This window comes from Somniosus microcephalus, chromosome 17 (genome assembly GCF_052327205.1).
Source record: "Somniosus microcephalus isolate GS21.2 chromosome 17, FLI_Smic_1.0, whole genome shotgun sequence".
Classification (NCBI taxonomy): domain Eukaryota; kingdom Metazoa; phylum Chordata; class Chondrichthyes; order Squaliformes; family Somniosidae; genus Somniosus; species Somniosus microcephalus.
The window spans coordinates 81587527-81611264 of NC_141003.1; the positions used below are offsets into that span (position 1 = coordinate 81587527).

Genomic DNA, 23738 nt, shown 5'->3' on the forward strand with positions numbered 1-23738 from the left:
AAAGGCTTTCAGAATTTTTGCCTCCCCCATTCTAAAGCTTCCCTTCACTTTACTGGTGGGTGGTGACAGTGTTAACATTCATTTTGCTCACTGATAAGTATTCCAAGTTACGAGAATTGTCAAATTTTTCAGATATTTATTTTTAAACGACCTTCAAAGTACTGGTGATGAATCAAGTGTTCTCTTCACAAGTTAATCCAAGAGAAGTCCTTTTGCTGGCCTTTATTTGGAGACAAGACGTGACGGGTGTCGCAGGATTGGAAGTGAAAGGTAACTGGCCCTATGGTTCTCAAAGCTCTCCACCACTGGGGTTTTTCTTGTGTCATTTATGGATCTGATGATTAGTCAACAACTCCATTATCGTTGTATCATGCGACTACCAGGCTGGTAGAAGGCAAACTAGATGGACCGTGGTCTTTTTTAGCCTAGCAAATCCTGTGTTTTGCTTAATAAATTCAGTTCTTAGAGCCTGAGAACCAGGATATAACCTGTTCTCAACCCTCTGCCAATATACTCAAACTGGATACTAGGTGTGTAAGGGTGACCCCGAGCTTCTGGTCGCTTGCCATTTTAATTCTCTGCTCCACTCCACTCCCACCTCGGCATCTTACACTGTTCCAATGAAGCTCAACGTAAGCTCGAGGAACAGCACCTCATCCTTCGATTGGGCACTTTACAGCCTTCTGGACTCAACATCGAGTTCAACAATTTCAGACCATAACGTCTGCCCCTAGTTTTTTCCCCCCAGACGGCAGCTGTTGATTCTGCCATTTCCATTTGCAGCATTTAATGTCTCCTGCCTTCCACCCTATCACAGACCTTCCCTTTTGTTCTTTCCTCCCCTCCCCCTGCCTCTGCACCTGGTTAAAATGTTAAATCTCTAACTTTTTCCAATTCTGATGAAAGGTCACAGACAGACCTGAAACGTTAACTCTGTTTCTCTCTCCACAGATGCTGCCTGACCTGTTGAATGTTTCCAGCATTTTTTTCCAAGATTCCAGCATCCGCAGTATATTGCATTTGTACTAGGTGTGTAGGTTGGCCTGCCCGCTGATTTTCCCTCAAGTAAGTGCGTTAACTGCCCCTGACACTCCGTATTCTTAAAAAAACAATTAAAGATGCACTGTGTAAGGGAATCATGAAGGTTAACCCATATCCTTCCACACGAAAATGCAGTGTACTGACACAAACAAATTTGGGTAGGAAACTAAAATGTCGTTTTCCTTGAAACAACCAATGGATTTATGTATTGCTATTTATTTGCAAACTATACCTTTCTCAGATAAAACTGCATTCAACGGTTAACAATTGTGTTGTCTACAAGCCACGTTAATGGGGAAGCTACTGAATAGGAAAACAAAAATGCAAAGGAGCCGTTCACTGTGTAAGGTTTTTATTGTATTATAATTTACAAACTTTGGAAGATTCCTACAAATTTAACAGAAATACTGTCCATCACCTTCTTCCAACAGGAACGTGTTGTCACTGGCATCTTTCTGGATCACCATTTTTACCTGCAAAATTAACACAATGTAAGCAACTCAACTTTTCAGGTTTAATTCCATTGGAAACAAAGTACAAAACCTACTTTTTTCCATAAACAGCAATTGATGCGAGGTCAATTGTTAATTTTAAATCGGAGATCGATAGATTTTTGTTGACTTAAGGGATATGGGGCAAAGGCGGGTAGATGGAGTTAGGTCACAGATCAGTCATGATCTCATTGAATGGCGGAACAGGCTCGAGGGCTGAATGGCCTACTCCTGTACCTATGTTCACCTCACGTCTAAGATGAGTTTCTGTTGGTGTGAAAAGTATGAAATATTTACTTTCAAACCTACCATTAACTACAGTCTACTTCTATATTGTTTAAAATAAATTTAATGGTACACAAACAAAATTTTAATGAACATTTATATTATAGTGAACTGCACCATGGACTTGTGCTTTCAGTGCTTCATACTGCAAGTTGTCAAGATAGGCAGCCCCATCAGAAAGGTGCTGAATGGAAGTCAGGTACTTCCCATGTGTGATCTGGAACTTGTGCCTTACCACTCCTAGTTGCCAGACTAAATTTGTAACTAAAATTGTAATGGAGAAAAGATTAATTTTCTCCTCTCTTCAATGACTTAGACTAAACGAGTAGGCAGAACAGAAAAATGAATTTTACAACTTACTACCAGCAGTTATACATTTAACACAGCAGACCTTTAGTTATGAAGATAACAAAGCACGGTTCATTTTTGCCACCTGTACCAATACATGGCAAGTGCCAGGATTAAACCATTACCTCTTTGTGGGCCAACAATGCTTCTGCAAGCTTAAAAACTCCTTGTAATCGTAGAAAGAAAAAGGGAAACACAATGATTCATGAAGCTGTACATGCAATTTTAGTCATGGAAGTAGCCAATTTAAGCCCAAAGTAGCAAACAAAAACAGCAAGCCAGATGCATAAAACTATATGTGCAATTTAGCCACAGCAGCACTCAATGTAATATGAAAATGATAAGCAAAAACACTAAGTGAAATGCACAAAGCTACAAATGAGACAACAGCACCATACAATTTAAAGCCACGCATGATAACAGAATTGATGCAGTGACAAACAATAGTGAAAATAGCAACCAAAGCTCATCGATAGGATTATAGTTCACTGTAGTGCACTATGTTCCTAAGGCAAACTGCGACGAGAATGACAAAAGACTGCAGGAGGATGTAGATCAGCTCGCTCAATGAACAGATAGGCGGCAGAGTCAATTAATTGTACAAAAAGTAACACTTTTTGGAAGAACAAGGAAAGGAAATACACCTTAAATGTTAAGATTGAAATGGAGTTGGGAGCAAAGGGATTCCCACATGCATCCGAGGAGGTAAAGGGGTGACCTGATAGATTATGAAGGGTTATAAGTAACATTGGTTCCAGTGGTCAGTGAGACAGTAGGACAGTAGAAAGAGGGAACAAATTTAAGATAGTCACAGAAAACAATAATGGGGAGGTTAAAAACACTTAAGAGTGGAATTCCCCGGCACAACCAGTTGTTGAAGAGTCCATACATTCTTGTTTGAAAGGGAATGTGACAGTGGTTTGAAAAGGAGGAATAATGAATGGTATGGGGGAGTAAGCAAGTGTGATTAGAGTAGGTGGCTCATGTAGAGAAAAGCACCATCCGCCAAGTTGAGATTTATGCCTATTCGATTTTGTGAAAAAAGGTACTCAAAATTGTGAAGTCTCAGAAATACAATTCAAATCCATTCCCATTTTGGAAGTTGTAACCAAAGATCGTCGCCTTTGATTTACATTGGAACTGCAAAGCTAGTTCAATTAAAGCTTTAGCACGATAGCAAAATACTGCGGATGCTGGAAATCCGAAATAACAACAGAAAACGCTGGAAAAGCTCAGCAGGCCAGGCAACATCCGTGGAGAGAGAAACAGAGTCAATGTTTCAGGTCGAAGACCTTCCATCAGGGCTTTAGCACCCCAGGACCTAGATTTCACATTACTGAGTTCTCATTCTCCACCTTCAGCCCCCAATTGTTTATGGTACATATTTCTTATAAGTAGCTCACTTTAACCATTATTTTTTCCCCATACGGGAATCCCTATCAAACTATCCACCATGCAACAGGGTTGATATGTTCACCACAATACTTACAGAGCAGCAGCACCAGAGATAATCTCAATAAGCTCCTTGGTAATGACAGCTTGGCGAGTGCGATTGTACGTCAATGTCAGCTTGTCAATAATTTCAGCTGCAAGAAATAACAATTTTATTTAAGTAAGTTACTTTAGTTCCCTTGAATATCCATCCTTCCTTTATCCAACATCTGGAACTCGAGCTGCTCACTCAGTGAAATATTAACATTCTGCATTTGCATAAAAAATATACCATCCAACAGAAGATGGAACCAAGTTGCCTGAAATTGGTTTGCTTTCACATTAAAAACTTGAACTCGGAAATAGAATTAATCTATATAGACATTTTTGGAGACTTAAGGCGAGAATCCGAGGCACAAAACACTTGTGGCAAATGAATTGCTCCCGAAACCTCTGCTAAACGCCATTCTGAAACTCGGGACAAGGAGATACTTAAACTGCTGTGCAAAGGGGGGGAAAAGAGAGAGGTCTTACTTTCACTCAGAATTTGCCTGCATACTTGTGGGAATCATCTGTTCTCTGCTCAGAACTGATGAGGGTGGGGTGGGGCGGGTAGAAGAGAAAAATGATGTGGCTCAGAGTGCCAGTGCTCCAACTGTTGCACCAACCCTACTCGTTACAATCCTGACCATCTGCTGCACAAACTGTGTCAAACAAGTGTGCAAAATGTTACAAGTCAAGTGACCAAGATCATAAATGCCATTGAACACCAATAAAACAATCCCTGGGAGGAGAGAAAGCACCCAATGACGATATGAAACAGTGGGTAGTTTGAACGAGGCATCTGTTAATTGCTTGCCAAATTTAAAATACACAATTTAGAAAAATTGTTTAAAAAAAATTATCTATTAAATCTCCCTTAACATAAGTAGTAGGAGCAGGAGTAGGCCATACGGCCCCTCGGGCCTGCTCTGCCATTCAATAGGATCATGGCTGAACCGAATCTAGACTCACATCTACTTCCCTGCCCTCTCCCCGTAACCCCTAATTCCCTTATCTGCTAGGAAACTGTCTATCTCCGTTTTAAATTTATTTAATGTCACAGCTTCCACAGCTCTGAGGTAGCAAATTCCATAGATTTACTACCCTCGGAGTGAAGAAGTTTCTCATCTCAGTTTTGAAAGGGCAGCCCCATATTCTAAGATTATGCCCCCTAGTTCTAGTCTCACCCATCAGTGGAAACATCCTCACCGCATCCACCCGATCAAGCCCCCTCACAATCTTGTGTCGATAAGATCGCCCCTCATTCTTCTGAACTCCAATGAGTAGCGGCCCAACCTACTCAACCTTTCCTCATACGTCAACCCCCTCATCTCAACCGAGTGAACCTTCTCTGAACCGCCTCGAGAGCAAGTATATCTTTTCTTAAATATGGAAACTAAAACTGCACGCAGTATTCCAGGTGTGGCCTCACTGCAAGGTCAGCATTTGGATTATAAACAGAAATCCACACAGCTGTGAAACAACTGGTGAGCTGTACCCGCTCCCCTCCCTGCCCCCCCCCACAACCGCCCATTCCAAAACACCACCACCCCATCCGGGGAAGCCAACTAAGGACCTCGAGTTTCTTTCTCAAAAACAGTATGGATATAGGGGAAAGGGCAAACAATAATCTCTCCCCTGCCCCCACCCCCGCGCCCCCCCAAACTAATTTTCTCTGCTTCTGAAGGTAATGACTTTTGATGGGTATGGTTCTATTAGGAGTGGCTGTCCTCCAGTACCATGCTCAAATGGCCATGATTCATGTGTGCACTTTGACAGCATCAACAGGCTATTCAATCATGGCCAGTCCTACTTCCCACCCCCCCCCTCCAATGTCCACATACAATGATTACTGAATAGTAATCAGAAGGAACAGTAGCTCATTTCCTCTCCTTAACCCAGGAGCCTTAAGGCAAACTGTCGTGCTCTGTCCGAGGTCCGTTAATTCAGCACATACCGGGGACCGGGTAGAACACCTTCTTGGTCTGTAACAGATCATCCATTCACTGGATAAATTTGGAGAACCATTAGGAAAGCTAGAGCACAAGACACCTTTTCTGAAATCTCTGAAAAATTTCTTACAAGCATTCTTGCTGGCACTATCCATAGCAGTCATCCTAGCACTCTGCTCGCTTGCAGTGGATTCCTTTAAGCTGAAGTAAATGATGTTCACCAGAGAGAACTCCTGGTAGTTGCGCAGAACATCAGCATCAATGTCATCATAAACACTAATGTTCTCTAGAAATAAAGTCAAAGAATGATTAGTGGCTAGGCTATCGCAAATATGGACGGGTTACATAATATTTGTGGCAATGACACAGGATCATTGCAACTCTCTGCAAATATGACTAACTGAAATAAGTTTAAGATTTATGTCATTAACCTGTTCTGTGCATTTCTCCTATAGCTACTTATTAAAATATAACCGTTAATTTCCTAGAGAGTGTTTTTCTTAGAGTGTTTTTTTTCCCCAAAGTTAAGTTAGAGCATATGTACAACTACAGGTAGACTACCCTTTATCCGAACTTCCGAAAACCGAAACCCTCTAAAAACCGAAGGTTTTTTCGTTCAGCGTAAGTCGTGTGCACGACATGACCAGAGTGGCGCACGACTTACGCGGAGCAGGGCAGAGGGTCACTGAGTTCCCTCCTGGGTAGGAGATTGCAGGCCGAGCCGGGCAGTTGTGAAGGAGGTATACTGGGAGAGCGAACCCAACAATACAGCGGCCCGTCCGATATTCTTTTCTCCCCCCCCCCCCCCCCCAACCGACCCCCACCCTTTCGGATAAGGGATAGTGTACCAGCCTTTATCCGCACTTCCGAAAACTGAAATCCTCTGAAAACCGAAAGTGTTTTCGTTCAGCGTAAGTCGTGCGCACGACCCCGACCCCCCCGCCGACCCCCACCCCCGACAAATTTCCCAGTCTTATAAAATACCTTCCGAAATCCGAAATTTTCCGAAAACCGAAACACGGCTGGTCCCGAGGTTTTCGGATAAAGGATAGTCTACCTGTATCTCTTCAGAGGGTATTTAGACTCCGTGGCAGTTCTCATTGGCACTACCAATGTCAACGATATATTTAGTAATCACATTAAGTAATAATGAGAAAGTGGCAACTTAACAAGGTGAATCAATGCATCAGAGGAACACCATATTCATTTATCTAACTTGCAGACAACAGAGCAACTCACCAGAATTTGAAAGAGTGTCAAAGGAGAAGACTGGTTTCTCCTCAGTCTTGTAAGAGATCACAGACCTAAAAACAAACAGAAGCTTATTTGTGGCAACATTTACAATGCAACTAGTGGACACCTTTAGAAGCAATTTCAAGCTGAATGTGTAGATTACTAAAATGTGTAGGGGCTCAATATTGGTGAAATGCCACATGACTCCAATGCCGCAAAGCATCTGACGAAGGGTCATCGACCTGAAACGTTAACTCTGTTTCTCTCTCCACAGATGCTGCCTGACCTGCTGAGTATTTCCAACATTTTCTGTTTTTATGCCACAAAGCATCTGCCTGAACGGCAGTCCACTAATTTCAACAACTTGCATTTTGGTCCTTCTCTGTACCACTTCCAGGTCTTGGATGTTTTGGTAACCAGAATGGAACATTCTGCTGACCAGAGCATTATACAGCTTCACATGATATTCTCAGACTTGTACTCTACTAGCCTGTCAATGTATTCAGTTTGTTTTGCTGATTGCTCTGCAGAGCCTGGACATGGCAGGTATTAAGACCACACTCACTCCCACATCTCTTTCAACTGTCCCTCTAGCTAATTCAACACCATTCATTAAATATCCCATCTAGTTCATCGATTCCCCCTCCTCTACATCTATTTAGTATCGTCTACAAATGTGACCACATTACACTGAATTTGTAAACTCAGATCATTTATGTCAATTAGAAGCAATACAGGCCCCAGCACCAGTCTCTGAGGCACTCCACGTGGTTTACTTTCCCAGCCTGATGCGACTCTCCTGCTTCCTCTACACAAGGTTAGAAGCAAAGTATGGAACAAAAAAAATATATATTTACAACACCAACTCATTTATATAGCACCTTTTGCATAGAAAAAGGTGGGAAGGCTCTTTACAGAGAGGGAAAAATAAAAAGGCAGACATCAAGCCATGGTGGAAAGGGTTTGGAGAGGCAACCAAAAGCTTAGTCAAAAAGATGCATTTTTAGTAGGCTTTTAAAAATGGAGCCAAAGAAAAGTGGAGAGTTTGGAAAGCAAGTTGCAGAGATTGGAGCCTAGATGGCTGAAGGTTCTGCCACCAATGAAGCAAAGGAAAGGGATAGAGGGAAATGCACAGAAGGCTAGATGTGGAAAACTGAAGGGTGTGGGGGGGGGGGGGGGGGGCAAGGCTGGAGGAGGTTGCAAAAGTTAGGGTGGGCGAGACTAGAGGGATTTGAAGACGAGGACAATCATTTTAGATTCAATGTATTGGGAGCCAGCATCAATAAGCAAGAATGAGGGATTTGAAGACGAGGACAATCATTTTAGATTCAATGTATTGGGAGCCAGCATCAATAAGCAAGAACGAGGGATTTGAAGACGAGGACAATCATTTTAGATTCAATGTATTGGGAGCCAGCATCAATAAGCAAGAACAGGGTTGATAAACAAGCGGGACTTCGACCAAGGCAGGATAAGGACAGCTTGGATAAGGGGTTTGGATAGTTGGGTGTTTATGAAAGGAATAGAACCCAGCAAGCAGGACAATGGAGAAAGAGTCTAGAGGCGAAAAAAATGTGGCACTGGGGTTGAAGTTGAGGCAGATATAGACGATATTATGGAGATGGAAGTAAACAGTCTTGGTGATGGGAGGTTGAAACTTTAAAGTTCACGAAAAGAATGATTCTGATCTTCCCAACGTTCAGCTGGATTTTTTTTTCACTCAGCCACTTAATGTTATATTGGCGGCACATCGGTAGGTTGAGGGAAGTGGCGGTGAGGTAGAGTGTCATCAGCATACGTACAGAAGCTGACCATGTGCCTGCAAATGACGTCATCAATAGGATAGGTTCTTGGTGAACTCTGGCAGTGATTCTGAAGCTGGCTGCATTGGGTAGATTGAAGTGGAATCACACAAGAGCAGCCCAATGGAGCTGGATAACAGAGATATTGCACTGTTGTCACAATCGTAGAGGATTTCATTTGTGACCTTGACTAGCATGGATTCAGTGCTGTGAGCAGGGCAGAAGCCAGACTGAAGGGATTGGAACAAGAAATTTTGGGAGAGGTAGGCTCTAAGCTGGGAACCAATGCCACATTCATGGACCTTAAGAGATGGAGCGGCAGTTGGAGAGGACAAACAGATCTAGGCTTTTTGAGTGGGCTAACGGGAACAGTGGTTTTGAAAAGGAGGGTACTTTGGAAAAGAAAAGCATCAACAATGTCGATAGGCATGGGGGCCAGGAAAGGTAACCAAGTGGTTAGGTTGGATGGGGAGGACAATCAAGGGAGCAGAAGGTAGGTCTTATGGAAGAAACTTTAAGATAGAATTTATGCACTCTTTCTAACCCGCGGCCTGCCGAGCAACTTACTTAAATTGGTTGAATACAACAGAACCTTTATCGAATTCAAAGCCCATGTTCAGGAGCTCAGTGGCAATAATTGAAGCATCACCAAATGTTGGTGGTTTCCGGCCAAGTTCCTTGAACATCACCAGGATGTGACTTCCATATTTTCTACAATTTAAAGCAAAAAACAGAGTCAGCCTTCCGTTTGTTCTGAAAAGTTATATATTGCTAAATAGTTTCCGAACACATTCACAGAATTTTGGTTTTACAATTTCTGCAATCTTATCCCCTTTGCCTCTAATTTATTGAACTACAGTACTGCTAAAACCAGTATTGGAATATGACCTTGCAAAAAAGTGAATGCTGTTAGCAATAATAACTTGGATGATTTAGTGTAGAATTCTGGATTGCTTCCACTGATGTAAACCCCCATTTATTTTTATGATGAATAGATTAATATTTTGCAAGCAATCTGAAGAATTGTCTCTAAACTTTTGACACTGCAAGACTAAAGACACATCACCTTCACTATTACTCTGGAGCGAAGAATTTTGCACTTTATGAGTAGAGTAATATATTCAATATCCAACATAAAATAAAACGTAACATGGAGTCAGGAGCAAAATCAGCAGCTCAAGTAGTTACAACACAGGCCCTTAAATTATGCTGTAGGAAAATAATGAATATTTAAGATATTCACCTCTCCCTATGTTACAGGGAGACAGTAAGCCATTTAAAATGACAGGTTAGCACCTCTACTAAAATAGCAGACAAGGAAATGAATGGTGCCGAGCATTCATAGCATTCGCCCAGTGTCATTTCAAGGCCATAGTGCTTTAGCCAAGAGTAGGCCATCAAGGTCATTTGTTATCAAGCAAGGATATGTTTTCAGGCTCAAAGCCAACATGTACCTGTGCAGCAGCACCCTCAGCTTGTCACCAACAGTTGCAATCTTAACCTCTTTCCCTGCAGCAGTCAATTTATCTGTTTGATTTTTTATGCGCTTAGCCACGTTACTGTGGATAGCACCACAGAGTCCACGGTCAGAGGATACCCCAATGATCAGGTGTTTGGCTTGGTCTTCAGAAGCGTGGATTTCTGCCTTGTCATACAGAGCTTCAAAAAAAGCAAAAGGTCAATAACAGAACTTGCATTTATATACAGTAGTGCCTGATCACATCTATCAAAACACTTAAAAGCGTCTTTTAGGGTAAAATTATTTGAAATGCAGAGCCTGCGATACAAGCAACCCAGCAGCTATCTCGCACACAGCAAGATCCTACAGTGAGACAGACGATCAGTGGGATTTAGTTGATTAGGACACCAGCAAAACTCACTGCTCGTCTCCAAATTGCGCCCTGGGATCTTTAATGACCACCTGAACCACTGGAATAGGCAGATGGCTCTCAGTTCATGATCTCATTCAAAGGACCACAGCACTGAATTGCCAGCTCTATGTTACAGGCGCAATCCTGGAGTGAGGGGTATACAAAAAAACATGTGACTGCAGCAAGGTGTTTTTGTAAATGTATATACTGTATATGCCATAAACTATCAAGCCAGGCCCTCATTTTGTTCTCAATAACTAAGTTATCAAAAATAAAGTCCACATTTCAACGGAACATTAAAAACTTCTCAAATTGTTTTGAAGAAAAACACTATTTGCCACCCGTATTTTTTCTTTACCGTCACTTTCAATGCTTTTCAATGTCCTTTTTCATCTCCAGCCCCAAATCACTTACAATGGCACATTTAAACTGCAAATCTTTGACCCTCTGTTCGCCACACTACTTCTGCAGCTATCGATCTTCTCAATCACACCCTCACCTCCGCCTTTGCTGCCCTTGTCCCCAGTCAAACCCTTACAGCAAAATCCCACCCTGGTTGCTCCCCCTGGTATGACCCCCACTTTCGCTCCCTTATTTCCAAGGGGCGCGCACTTGAACGTATGTGGCACACAACTGCTTCAGCCATTCATCGCCAGATCTGGGTGAAGCACATCAAGCACCATCAGGCCCTGCTCTCCTCTGCCAAAACTGCTACAGGATTATCCTAGAATGCAAACATAACCCCCCCCCCCCCCACCTTATTTTGTCCATTACAAACTGCGTCTGGCCCTCCGCCCTCACCAACAAGTGCAAGGAGCCCATGGACTTCGTCACTAAGATTGAGACCATCTGTTTAGCTGTCTCTGCCGCATTGCTCCTTTCCCCTCGCTCACCAAGCCAAGCTTCCCCCCTGCCCCAGTTCTAATCTCGCACCTTTCTCTAGTTTCTCTCCCATCTTGTCCACGAGACCCACATCCTGCTCTCTCGACCATATCCCCACTAAACTACTGAACAGCCAACTTCCCTTCCTGCCGTCAGATTCTGTCCCCATCTCTTTCAAAATTGCTGTCATCGCACACCTCCTCAAAAAAAACCACACCCCCTTGAGCCCTATCCTTGCAAACTACCACCCCATCTCCAACTTCCCTTTCCTCTCCAAAGTCCTTGAATGTGTTGTCGCCCATCTTTTCCACAACTTAATGTTTAAAAGCTTCAATCGGTTTTCTGTTCCTGCCACAGCATGGAAACGACCCTAATCAAAGTTACAAATGGCATCCTCTGTGACCACGGTGCACTATCCCTCCTCGTCCTTTCTGCAGTCTTTGATACTGTTGACTACACCACCCTCCTCCAACAACTCTCCTCCGCTGTCCAGCTGAGTGGAACTGCCCTCGCCTGAGTTCCATGAATCTTCTGCAGTGGTTTCTCTTCCCACCCTCGCATTGTTGCCTCTGGAGTCTCCCAAGGATTTAGAAAGAACTTGGCGCCTTTTACGACCTCAGGATGTCCCAAAGCGCTTTAGAGACAATTAACTACTTTTGAAGTGTAGTCACTGTTGTAATGTAGGAAACGCGACAGGTGATTTGTGCACAGCAAGGTCCCACAAACAAGCAATGTGATAATGACCAGATAAACTTTTTTTTAAATTAATGTTGACTGAAGTATAAATATTGGCCAGGACACCGCAGATCACTCCCCTGCTCTTCTTTGAATAGTGCCGCAGGATCTTTTACGTCCACCCGAGGGGGCAGATCGGGCCTCGGTTTAACGCCTCATCCGAAAGACGGCACCTCCGACAGTGCAGCACTCCCTCAGTACTGCACTAGCAGTATCAGCCTAGATTTTTGTGCTCGAGTCTCTAGAGTGGGACTTGAACCCACAACCTTCATGACTCAGAGTCAAGAGTGCTACCTAGTGAGCTACGGTTGACACTATAAAGGCTGGGCCCCCTCCATCTCATTTACATGCTGTTCCTCGGCAACATCATCCAAAGACATGACGTCAGTATCCACATATATGCTACCTCACCACCATCTCTCTCAGCCCCTCCACCGACTCCGTGTTATCCAACTGTTTGTCCGACATGCAGTCCTAGATAAACTGGAATTTCCTCCAATTAAACATTGGGAAGACTGAAGCCATTGTTTTCAGCCCCCCGCCACAAATTTGTTCATTTGCCACTGATTCCATCCCTGCCCAATCCACTGCCTCAGGTTTAACGAGACTGTTTTCAACCTCAACATCCAATTTGCTCCTCAGCCGAGCTGCCAATTCCATACACTCTCCATTACAAAGACGGCCTTATGCCACCTCCATAATATTGCCCATCTCTGCCCCGACTCAGCTGAAACCCTCATCCATGATTTTGTTACCTTCAAACTCAACTATTCTGATGGTCTCCTGGCTGGTTTCCCATCTTCCACTCTCCTTAAACTGGAGCTCAACCAAACCTCTGTTGCTCGTATCCTAACTCATGCTAAGTCCCACTCACCCATCACCCCTGCACTCGCTGACCTACATTGACTCCCAGTCCCACCCACACCCCAATTTTACAACTCTCAGCCTTGTGCTCAAATCTCTCCGTGGCTTTGCCCTTCTCTGCCTGTAACCTCTTCCTGCCTTACAACCCACCAAGAACTCGGAGTTCCTCCAACTCTGGCCTCGTGCATCCCCCACTCCCTTCACCCCCCTCATTGGTGGCTGTGCTTTCAGCCGCCTTGGCATTAACCTCTGGAATTCCTTCTCTAAACCTCTCCCTTCTCCTCGAGTTGTCAGCTCTGGCTCAGTTGGTAGCACATAAGAAATAGGAGTCGTCGTCGGCCATTCGAGCCTGCTCCACCATTCAATGAGATCATGGCTGATCTTCTGCCTCAATTCCATTCACCGGCCCTATCGCCATATCCCTTGATGCTCTTACTAGTCAGAAATCTATGGCTTCTGTTTTGAATATACCCAATGACTAAGCCTCCACAGCCCTCTGGAGTAGAGAATTTCAAAGATTCACCACCCTCTGTGTGAAGAAATTTCTTCTCATCTCAGTCCTGAATGGCCTACCCTTTATCCTGAGGCTGTGGGCCCTGGTTCTAGACTCCCCAGCCAAGGGAAACATTCTCCCAGCATCCACCCTATCAAGCCCTGTAATAATTTTGTATGCTTCAATGAGATCCCCTTTCATTCTTCTGAATTCAAGTGAATACAGGCCTAGTTTACTCAATCTCTTCTCATACGACAGTCCCGCCATCCCAGGAATCAATCTCGTAAACCTTCATTGCACTCCCTCTATGGCAAGTATATCCTTCCTTAGGTAAGGAGACCAAAATTGTACACAGTATTCCAAGTGTGGTCTCACCAAGGCCTTATATAATTGGAGTAAGACTTCTTTACTCCTGTACTCAAATCCTCTTGTAATGAAGGCCAGCATACCATTTGCCTTCCTAATGGCTTGCTGCACCTGCACATTCACTTTGACTCATGTACAAGGACACCCAGGTCCCTTTGAGCATCTGCATTCCCCAATCTTTCACCATTTAGGAAATACTCTGCCTTTGTTTTTTCTACCAAAGCGGATAACTTCACATTTATCCACATTATAATCCATCTGCCATGTTCTCGCCCACTCACTGAGCCTGTCGAGATCCCCTTAAAGCCTATTCACATCCTCTTCGCAACTGACACTGCCACCTAGCTTTGTGCAATCATTGGAAATGTTACATTTAGTCCCCTCATCCAAATCATTGATATAGATTGTGAATAGCTGGGGCCCAAGCACCAATCCTTGTGGTACCCCACTAGTCACAGCCTGCCATCCTGAAAAAAGACCCGTTTATCCCTACTCTTTGTTTTCTGTCTGTTAACCAATTCTCAATCCATGCTAGTATATTACCCCCAATTCCATGTGCCCTAATTTTGTTCACCAACCTTTTGTGTGGGACCTTATCGAAGGCCTTCTGAAAATCCAAATACACCACATATACCAGTTCCCCTTTGTCTACTCCACTAGTTACATCCTCAAAGAACTCCAATAGGTTTGTCAAACAGAACTTCCCTTTCATAAATCCATGTTGATTCTGCCCAATCTTATTAGTTTCTAAGTGCCCAGTTATTGCATCTTTATAATAGATTCCAGCATTTTCCCAACTGCTGATGTGAGGCTAACACGTCTGTCGTTCCCAGTTTTCTCTCTCCCTCCTTTCTTAAATAGCAGGGTTACATTTGCTATCCTCCAATCTGCAGGAACTGTTCCAGAATCTATAGAATTTTGGAAGATGACAACCAATGCATCCACTATCCCAATGGCCACCTCTTTCACAGAAACATAGAAACTAGGAGCAGGAGTAGGCCATTCGGCCCTTCGAGCCTGCTCCGCCATTCAACGAGATCATGGCTGATCATCCAAACCCTAGCACCCGGTCCTACACCGACAGCCATCCCACCCAAGCCCTATCCCCGTAACCCCACGTATTTAATCCCCCCTAACACTAAGGGCCAATTTTTTTATCATGGCCAATCAACCTAACCCGCACATCTTTGGACTGTGGGAGGAAACCGGAGCACCCGGAGGAAACCCACGCAAACACGGGGAGAATGTGCAAACTCCACACAGACAGTCACCCGAGGCCGGATTTGAACCCGGGTCCCTGGCGCTGTGAGGCAACAGTGCTAACCACTATGCCACCGTGCAAAACCCTAGGATGTAGGTCATCTGGTCCTTGAGATTTATCGACTTTTAGTCCCATTAATTTTGCTAGCACCCTCACCTGAGTCAGAAGGTTGTGGGTTCAAGTCCCACTCCAGAGACTTGAACAAAAATCTAGGCTGACACTCCAGTGCAGTACTGAGGGAGTGCTGCACCGTCAGGGGTGCCATCTTTCGGATGAGATGTTAAACCAAGCCTGCTCTCGGGAGGACATAAATGATCCCATGGCACTGTTTCGAAGAAGAGCAGGGGAGTTATCCCCGGTGTCCTGGCCAATATTTATCCCTCAATCAACATCACTAAAACCGATTATCTGGTCATTATCACATTGCTGTTTTTGGGAGCTTGCTTATTTACAGAATCTGCAAGTTTGACTAATAAAAGGAACCAATATTAATTTGCAATTTAATGGAATTTTCTCAAATGTTAAATTCGCAAACCATATTTTGTTTTGGCAGGAATAGCAGGCAGTATAAAGTGAATGGATTGATTCAGCTGGCTGATCTGTGTATGCTTTCAGTCCCTCAAAGCACTGCCCAGATGGGGCTTCTACAAAAAAAAAAGCTAAATGTTAGTGCCCACAAACGCTGTATCCGTGACTAGGCAAGAGATCCCTTCCCACAATCTCTAAATGAAGTAGTAATTATTGTGTCACTGTAGTGCAATTGTCAGTGTTACCATACCAAAAGCTCCTGTTCCATAAACTCTTGCTGGTTTCAGTTCTCTCTCAGCTCTTGCATATTTTGCCGCAGCCACCATTTTCATGGATTGGGTGATCTTTTGGATATTTTTGATGGACTTCAAGCGCCTGGTGACTGAAAATAGGCAAATATATTATCAAGCAGTAGTTTATCTGGAATAACAACAGAAAATGCTGGAAACATTCAGCAGGTGAGGCAGCATCGAGGAGAGAGGAACAGAGTCAATGTTTCGGGTCGAGGACCCTTCGTCAGACCTGGAAAAGGTTAGAGAGGAGAGAGATTTTTTAAACCGGGGCAGGGCGGAGGGGAGGAAAGAACAAAGGGAAGGTCTGTGATCGGAAGGCAGGAGAGATTGACAAGAGAGTAGTTCATCTGGGACATATTTTCACACTCCATGGCCAAGACTAAAATACATTTTTCCATGAAGTCACTTTGATCTACCTGCCTATAAATGTCATGTTTCATTATCCCCAATGGTGGTCTCCTCTGGAAGAATATGAAAAAAGTTACATTGTGGCAGAAATGTGCTTTCAATGGAAACTGTTTTAAAAACCAAATCATTCAGTTAAACAATCCAACTAAAAGGAGACAATTCCTATTGCTGAAAAACTCTACCTGCACTCAACGGTGTTTTCATTCCAATTCAGGCTTTTTCCTATCTACCTTTACAAAAGTAAAACAAACAAATTTTGAAGGGATGGCACTTACAAAATATTCCTGCATATTTAAGAGTGATTCATTCCTTGCCCCCCGATATTCGGATCGGGTGCTCCTTTTGTTTCCAAACTTTGAAATTCAGAATAAATACAAGATCATAGAAATTTACGGCACAGAAGGAGGCCATTCGGCCCATCGTGTCAGTGCTGGCTGAAGAAGAGCTCTCCCAGCCTAATCCCACTTTCCAGCTCTGGGTCCGTAGCCCTGTAGGTTGCGGCACTTCAGGTGCATATCCAAGTACTTTTTAAATGTGATGAGGGTTCCTGCCTCTCCCACCCTTTCAGGCAGTGAGTTCCAGACCCCCACCACCCTCTGGGTGAAAAAGGTTCTCCTCAACTCCCCTCTAATCCTTCTACCAATTACTTTAAATCTCTGCCCCCTGGTTATTGACCTCTCTGCTAAGGGAAAAAGGTCCAACTGTGCCATTACCACTTTTCCAAAGTTATAAAAAAGGGAAAAGCAGCCACAGCCAATGAGAAGTTTAAGTGGTGCAAGACCGCTCGTTCTGTGCGATCTCACCCACTATGATACACCAAATTGATGCCAATTTAGCCAGTTATATTGCTCATCTTGTGAGGCATCAATGAAGAAACCCACTTCAGTTACACAAGATATCCAGCATTACTGCACCACAGGAACCCTTGAAAGCCACGATACTACAAAAGTACTCAGGTTGAAGACATTCACATGTGACTTGTTTAATATATAAAACAATGTTCTGCAATAATGAAGAAAACAGGATACTCACTGTCCTTCAGAGTTGCCATGTTTCGGACTTGGCCCCTGTAATAGAATTGAAACTAGACTTTAGTAAAGCTCAACAGAAAACACCTGTTATTTGGGTGGGATGGGGGAACAAGCCCAAAGGTTAAAAGAACAAACTAACACTAGAAATTTCAACCCTCCTATCTACACGGCAATGCTAGAGGAATTAGCTACCACCGGCTTGTCTGTTGGCTGATTTTCCTGGACACATGCCTAAAACACATCTTGGGTGAACCTGTGGAATTCTCTACCACACAAGGCAGTTGAGGCCAATTCATTAAATATATTCAAGAAGGAGTTGGATATATTTCTTAAGGCTAAAGGGATCAAGGAATATGGGGAGAAGGCAGGGACAGGGTACTGAATTTGGATGACCAGCCATGATCTCATTAAATGGCGGAGCAGGCTCGAGGGGCCGAATGGCCTACACCTGCTCCTGCTCCTATCTTCTTTGTTTCTATGGCATAAATCTACATTGCTAAACTGGGCAAAGCTCTTAAAGTTAACTCACCTTGTTGCAATTAGTTCATGTATTAAACAACCAGATTAACAACAACGACGTGTATTTATATAGCGCCTTTAATGTAGTCAAAGGTCCCAAGGCACTTCACAGGAGGGTCATAAAACAAAATTTGACACTGGGCCACAGAAGGAGAAATTAGGGCCGATAGAGGTAGGTTTTAAGGAGCGCCTTAAAGGAGGAAAGAGAGGTAGAGAGTCAGAAAGGTTTGGGGAGGGAATTCCAGGGCTTCGGCAGCTGAAGGCACGGCCACCAATGGTGGAGCGATTAAAATCAGGGGGTGCTCAAGAGGCTAGAATTGGAGGAGTGCAGATATCTCGGGAGGTGTCTGGAGGAGGGGGCAAGGCCGTGGAGGGATTTGAAAACAAAGGAGGAGACTTTTAAAATCGAGGCGTTGTTTAACCGGGAGTCAATGTAGGTCAGTGAGCACAGGGGTGATGGGTGAACCGGACTTGGTGCGAGTTAGGGCACGGGCAGCAGAGATTAACAATCAAAGTAGACTTTCCTGCATACTGAGAGTGGAACGCATTTAGCAGGACTGGTAAAAGATGCTCAGCTCTGTGCTTTATCACTACTTTTTGATGTTCCAAACAGATCATGATGACAAATTGGCCTTGTGATCACAGGGATCATTTAAAGACACTTTTACTTGTTGCTGAGGTTCCCAAAAAGCAGGGCTTATTCAGATGACCACAACCTCAGAATTCCACTGCTGTCCTTCACTGGAAGGCCAATAGAAAGCAGTGTTTATTTTCTGTGCTTCTAATCTCGGCTCTAGGGACCCATAAATAAAGTTGGATTCTATGCACAATGGGAGGTATAGAGTTTAACACCATTATTACAATATAATGTGCTGTCCGTGGTGACGGTATATTATTCACCTCACCTCTGGAGCTGAATTCCAGAGGTGAGGTGAGAGTGACTGCCCTTGACATCAAGGCAGCATTTGACCGAGTGTGGCATCAAGGAGTCCTAGTAAAACTGAAGTCAATGGGAATCAGGGGGCAAATGCTCCACTGGCTGGAGTCATACCTAGCACAAAGGAAGATGGTTGTGGTGGTTGGAGGTCAATCATCACAGCCCCAGGACTTCGCTACAGGAGTTCCTCAGGACAGTGTGCTAGGTCCAACCATCTTCAGCTGCTTCATCAAATGACCTTCCCTCCAACATAAGGTCAGAAATAGGGATGTTCGCTGATGACTGCACAGTGTTCAGCGCCATTCACAACTCCACAGATAATGAAGGAGTCCATGCCCGCATGCAACAAGACCTGGATGACGTGGGCTGATAGGTGGCAGGTAACATTTGCGCCACAGAAGTGCCAGGCAATGACTATCTCCAACAAGCGAGTGTCTAACCACTGCCCCTTGACATTCAATGGCATTACCATCGCCAAATCCCCCACTATCAACATCCTGGGGGGTCACCATTAACCAGAAACTTAACTGGACCAGCCACATAAATACTGTGGCAACAAGAGCAGGTCAGAGGCTGGGTATTCTGCAGCGAGTGTCTCGCCTTCTGACTCCCCAAAGCCTTTCCACCATCTGCAAGGCACAAGTAAGGAGTGTGATGGAATACTCTCCACTTGCCTGGATGAATGCAGCTCCAACAACACTCAAGAAGCTCGACACCATCCAGGACAAAGCAGCCCGCTTGATTGGCACCCCATCCACCACCATAAACATTCACTCCCTCCACCACCGGTGTACCGTGGCTGCAGTGTGTACCATCTACAAGATGCACTGCAGCAACTCGCCAAGGCTTCTTCGGCAGCACCTCCCAAACCCGCGACCTCTTCCACCTAGAAGGACAAGGGCAGCAGGGGCATGGGAACACCACCACCTCCAAGTTCCCCTCCAAGTCACACACCATCCTGACGTGGAAGTATATCACCGATCCTTCATCGTCGCTGGGTCAAAATCCTGGAACTCCCTCCCTAACAGCACTGTGGGAGCACCTTCACCACACGGACTGCAGCGGTTCAAGAAGGCGGCTCACCACTACCTTCGTGCAATTAGGGATGGGCAATAAATGCTGGCATTGCCAGCGACGCCCAGATCCCATAAACGAATAATAAAAAAAAAAGGGTGCCTATAATATGAAAGGGTGGTGGAGGCAGAAACCCTCATCGCATTTAAAAATTACTTAGCTATGCCCTTGAAGTGCCGTAACCTACAGGGCTAAGGACCAAGAGCTGGAAAGTGGGATTCGGCTGGAGAGCTCTTTTTCGGCCGGCACAGATACGATGGGCCTAATGGCCTCCTTCTGTGCAGTAAATTTCTGAGATTCTATAGGTCCCACAAAGAGGTACCTGTAGAAGAGTTGAATACTTTGTCTGGGTAGAAATAGAATCATTTATCATCATAGGAGGCCTCACATTAATTAAAACAATTTTTCCCCCTCGTTCAGAAGAGAATTAAGCACCACAGATTCATAGATTCTGCGAAAATATAAAAGAACTATCGAAGACACACAGACTAAATCACCATTGTATATTAGTTACTAAATCCACAAAGTAAACAAGTATGCTATACAATGAGATTACTGGAAAGAAACACAATCAATCCAATTGAAGTACTGAGATTTCTTGACATGTTTGCTGTATAAAAGTCATCGGGCAGGATTTTCATTGGGCCGTGGAGGCGGGATTGGAGGCGTGTGGGGGGTTAAAATCCCGAAATCGGGGGGCACGAACCCATCCCGCCCCCATGTCAGTTTCAAAGGAGGCGGGTACCCGCCCCGCACTGGGACCCGCCTCCCCGAGGCGGGAAGGGGATTAGTGCCAATTAACTGCCTGTTAACAGGTAGTTAACAGGCAGCTTTTAGCCTAATCCCTATTTTCATTCTTGAAGTGTGGGATTCCCGATGGCTCCAAACCACGCCAAGTTAGAGGAGGCGGGCCGTCGGGCTTGGAGGTATCGAGATGTCGGTGTTCAGGTGAGTGATGGGTGCATGAGTGCAGAGGTAAGTGTGTTTGGTGTGTGTAAAGTGTTTAAAGAAGTTTTACTTACCTTTACAGCCTTCCTTCCTTCAGGTCTCGGGAGTCCCTCATCTCACCGGCACAGAAAGCAGAATGGCCGCGATCTGTCAAAAATTGCAGCATTCAGCTTTCTGTTCCGGAGAGATCTCTAAATCACGCTGATTTCATCTGTCAAAAGGTCTTGACAGATGAAATATCAATCTGTGACGTCACCTGTTGCCGGGTGGCCCTTAATTGGCCTGCTGAGCCCACTAGACGGGCTCAACAAGGTCAATCAAGTCTAAATCGCATGGGTTGGCTACAACTCGATGAAGGCGAGACTACGACCCCGAAAGTTGTAGTCCCGCCTCCTCAATGAAAATCCAGCCCCTCGTCTTTCTAAGTGGGATGCATTATTGATGGTCCTGGCATAACAATTTTGACTGATGCTCAAGTACAAGTTGTTCATGTGTGCAATTGTGGCACCACACTGGAGCACATGTCTATAACCCCTTGTTAACTAGATACTCGAGCACTAACATCTTCATGTACACAGGGGCAATTCGGAAAATCCTACTTCACTCCACAAATCAAGACAGCGCCTTTGTAAAGCTAGAAGCAAAACTTCAACAAGCACTACTTTGTATATTAGCCCAACACTAGAACTAGTTCATCACTTCAACATTGCCACACTGACTAGTGGACAAGTACAACACATAGAACCATACAAAGCAGAAATGGCCCAGGTTCAATTTTTGATCAATACTAAGTTAGCTAGTCTCTTTCAGATCAGCAGCAAAGCACTACAATTGGACGAACTAAGGTAAAACAAAACAGGGTTTCAAAGCTCATCACTATACTGTACTTGACAGCAGCTGGAAGTGCGGATAACAGAAGCGAACAAGGCGGGTCTTGACTGTCGTGCCCACCGACACTCGAGAATACACTGAGCCCAGTGTACAAACATGTAGAATCGGCAAGATATTAGTAGCCTGTTGCTGCCTTTGGTATTATATCCCAGCCAAGGTCACCTCCTTCATGAAAGAATGAATCAAGAGGGAAAAAGACAGAAAAACGGCAAATTTTCCAACCCAGCTAAACACATTTGCAGTGGGCCTCCACTACAGTCTGTGCTGTGTATACATCCCCGACAGAAAGAACATACCAACAGATCTCTTATTCCAAAAATCATGAAAGGATCTTCATAGAGGAAGTAGCAGTTTGGCTGTTACAAATTTTAAGACTGGTCATTGTAAAAACCATCCATCATACCTGTGACTTAACATATTTGCATTTTTCATAATGACACTAACTGAACATAAAATACTTTTACTAGACACATTTCTTCATTCTTTTACCTGGAACTAGCAAATAAAGACACGGGGGAAAAAAGCCCAAATCTCATTGACCCACTCTTATATTGTGCACAACTGAGCAGGTTCAATGAGATAAATTGAACCAGGGAATCTCAAAACATTACAATAACTGTCCATCCAGTAGCCTGGTAATCTGATTTATCCACTTCAGGAAAACATTTAGGCTGTACATTTCCAAAATAACATTTGCTAGACTCATCATTCTGTACTAGCTGAACTGCAACTATATAAAAAAAGTTAATTTGATTTCATACAATTAGTTTATTTATAGTTTGCACCAAACTCAATGAATAACACAGTATTATTTTCAGTTAAGTAGTTAGCAGATTCATTTGAATTAATAAAGTATATTGTGATAGCCTGAGTCTGCAGCCCAAATGAACAAACCAATACATTATTTCACCCATTCTGCAATGGAGAATAAAGCTCTAATACATGCAGTCTCTAGCATCTGTACACATTCTATAACCCACAAATGGCTAACATTGCTGAAGAGTCCCACACAAAATACCTTTCTTTCCCTTTCACAGATTTGCTGTGTATTGCCAGCTTTTCCTATTTTTATTTTAAGATTGCCACAAATTTGTTGTATATGTCCAGCCTTTGAGTGTCAGCCAGTGGCTCAGTTGATAGCACCCTCGTCTGAGTCAGAAGGTTGTTGTTTCAAGTTCCACTCCAGGGATTTAAGCACAAAAATCTAGGCTGACACTCCAGTGCAGTGCTGAGGGAGTGTTGCACTGTCGGAGGTGCCGTCTTTCGGATGCAACGTTAAACCGAGGCCCCGTCTGCCCTCTCGGGTGGACATAAAAGATCCCATGGCACTATTTCAAAGAGGAGCAGGGGAGTATTTAATTGGCTGTAAAGCGCTTTGGGACGTCCAATGGTCGTGAAAGGCGCTATATAAATGCAACTCTTTCTTTTATTCTAAGATTGCCAGACGTGATTTCTCTGCCCAATTTATGTCAACCAGAAAGGTTGCCTCCCCTCACCTCCACCTCCAGAACTTCATAATAAAGGACTGGCAATGGGAGGTCACAGCATATAAAATGCTGGAGTGGGGTGGGGGCAGAAAGGAGAGGAGGTCAATGCATTTAAAAGCCAGGCAAGTCCTCCAAGCCACTCACTGCAAGCAGGGCCTGAAGATTTCCTTGCAGAAGGCCTGGTTACTCCCAAACCTGTCACCTCCTGCCATGATTTAAAAAAAACATTACACCTTTTTGAAGTTCAAAAATATATATATTCTTTCTTGAGGCCACGCTCCCCTCACTATTTTCTGCATTACCATTGGGGCTGGAATACCAGGCCGCCGGCTCTTACGAACATGGTGAATCCGCCGCCTCTGCTGAAGGTCAGCTCGTAGCCAGCGCGCATGCGTCGCCCCCTACCATGCCACGTGACCCGCCGCCAACCTCGGTCGGCGCAATGCAGCCCGGGAGTTGTAGTTCCCCGCCCTCCCCCGCAGGCGGTGAGCGAACGGGGGCCCGACTACAACTCCCAGAAACCCC

At 44.3% G+C, this 23738-nt stretch overlaps 1 protein-coding gene across 3 annotated transcripts; it reads right to left on the bottom strand.

The window, feature by feature from the left end:
- Positions 1-1376: 1376 nt before the first annotated feature.
- Positions 1377-23628, bottom strand: atp5f1c (ATP synthase F1 subunit gamma). Of its 3 annotated transcripts, XM_086010746.1 has the most exons (10): positions 23516-23628; positions 17359-17393; positions 15876-16007; positions 10080-10284; positions 9193-9336; positions 6830-6894; positions 5721-5876; positions 3655-3751; positions 2291-2331; positions 1377-1514 (listed from the first exon to the last, which is right to left on the bottom strand). In XM_086010746.1, the coding sequence occupies exons 1-9, from the start codon at positions 23602-23604 to the stop codon at positions 2322-2324; spliced, it is 933 nt and encodes a 310-aa protein (XP_085866872.1). In that variant the 5' UTR covers positions 23605-23628; the 3' UTR covers positions 1377-1514; positions 2291-2321. The 3 variants fall into 3 exon arrangements, with proteins under 3 accessions (XP_085866872.1, XP_085866873.1, XP_085866874.1); XM_086010747.1 differs by lacking the exon at positions 2291-2331; XM_086010748.1 differs by lacking the exons at positions 1377-1514; positions 2291-2331 and having other exon boundaries at positions 3651-3751.
- Between the last annotated feature and the right edge of the window lie 110 nt (positions 23629-23738).

Excerpts from the sequence above, each read along its gene's own strand:
- atp5f1c (XM_086010746.1), bottom strand. The coding sequence starts at position 23,604 with ATGCGCGCTGGCTACGAGCTGACCTTCAGCAGAGGCGGCGGATTCACC. Across the intron at positions 17,394-23,515 it reads CTGGTATTCCAGCCCCAATG|GGGCCAAGTCCGAAACATGG; the intron begins GTAATGCAGAAA and ends ATTCTATTACAG. Across the intron at positions 9,337-10,079 it reads CTGAGGGTGCTGCTGCACAG|AAAATATGGAAGTCACATCC; the intron begins GTACATGTTGGC and ends TTTAAATTGTAG.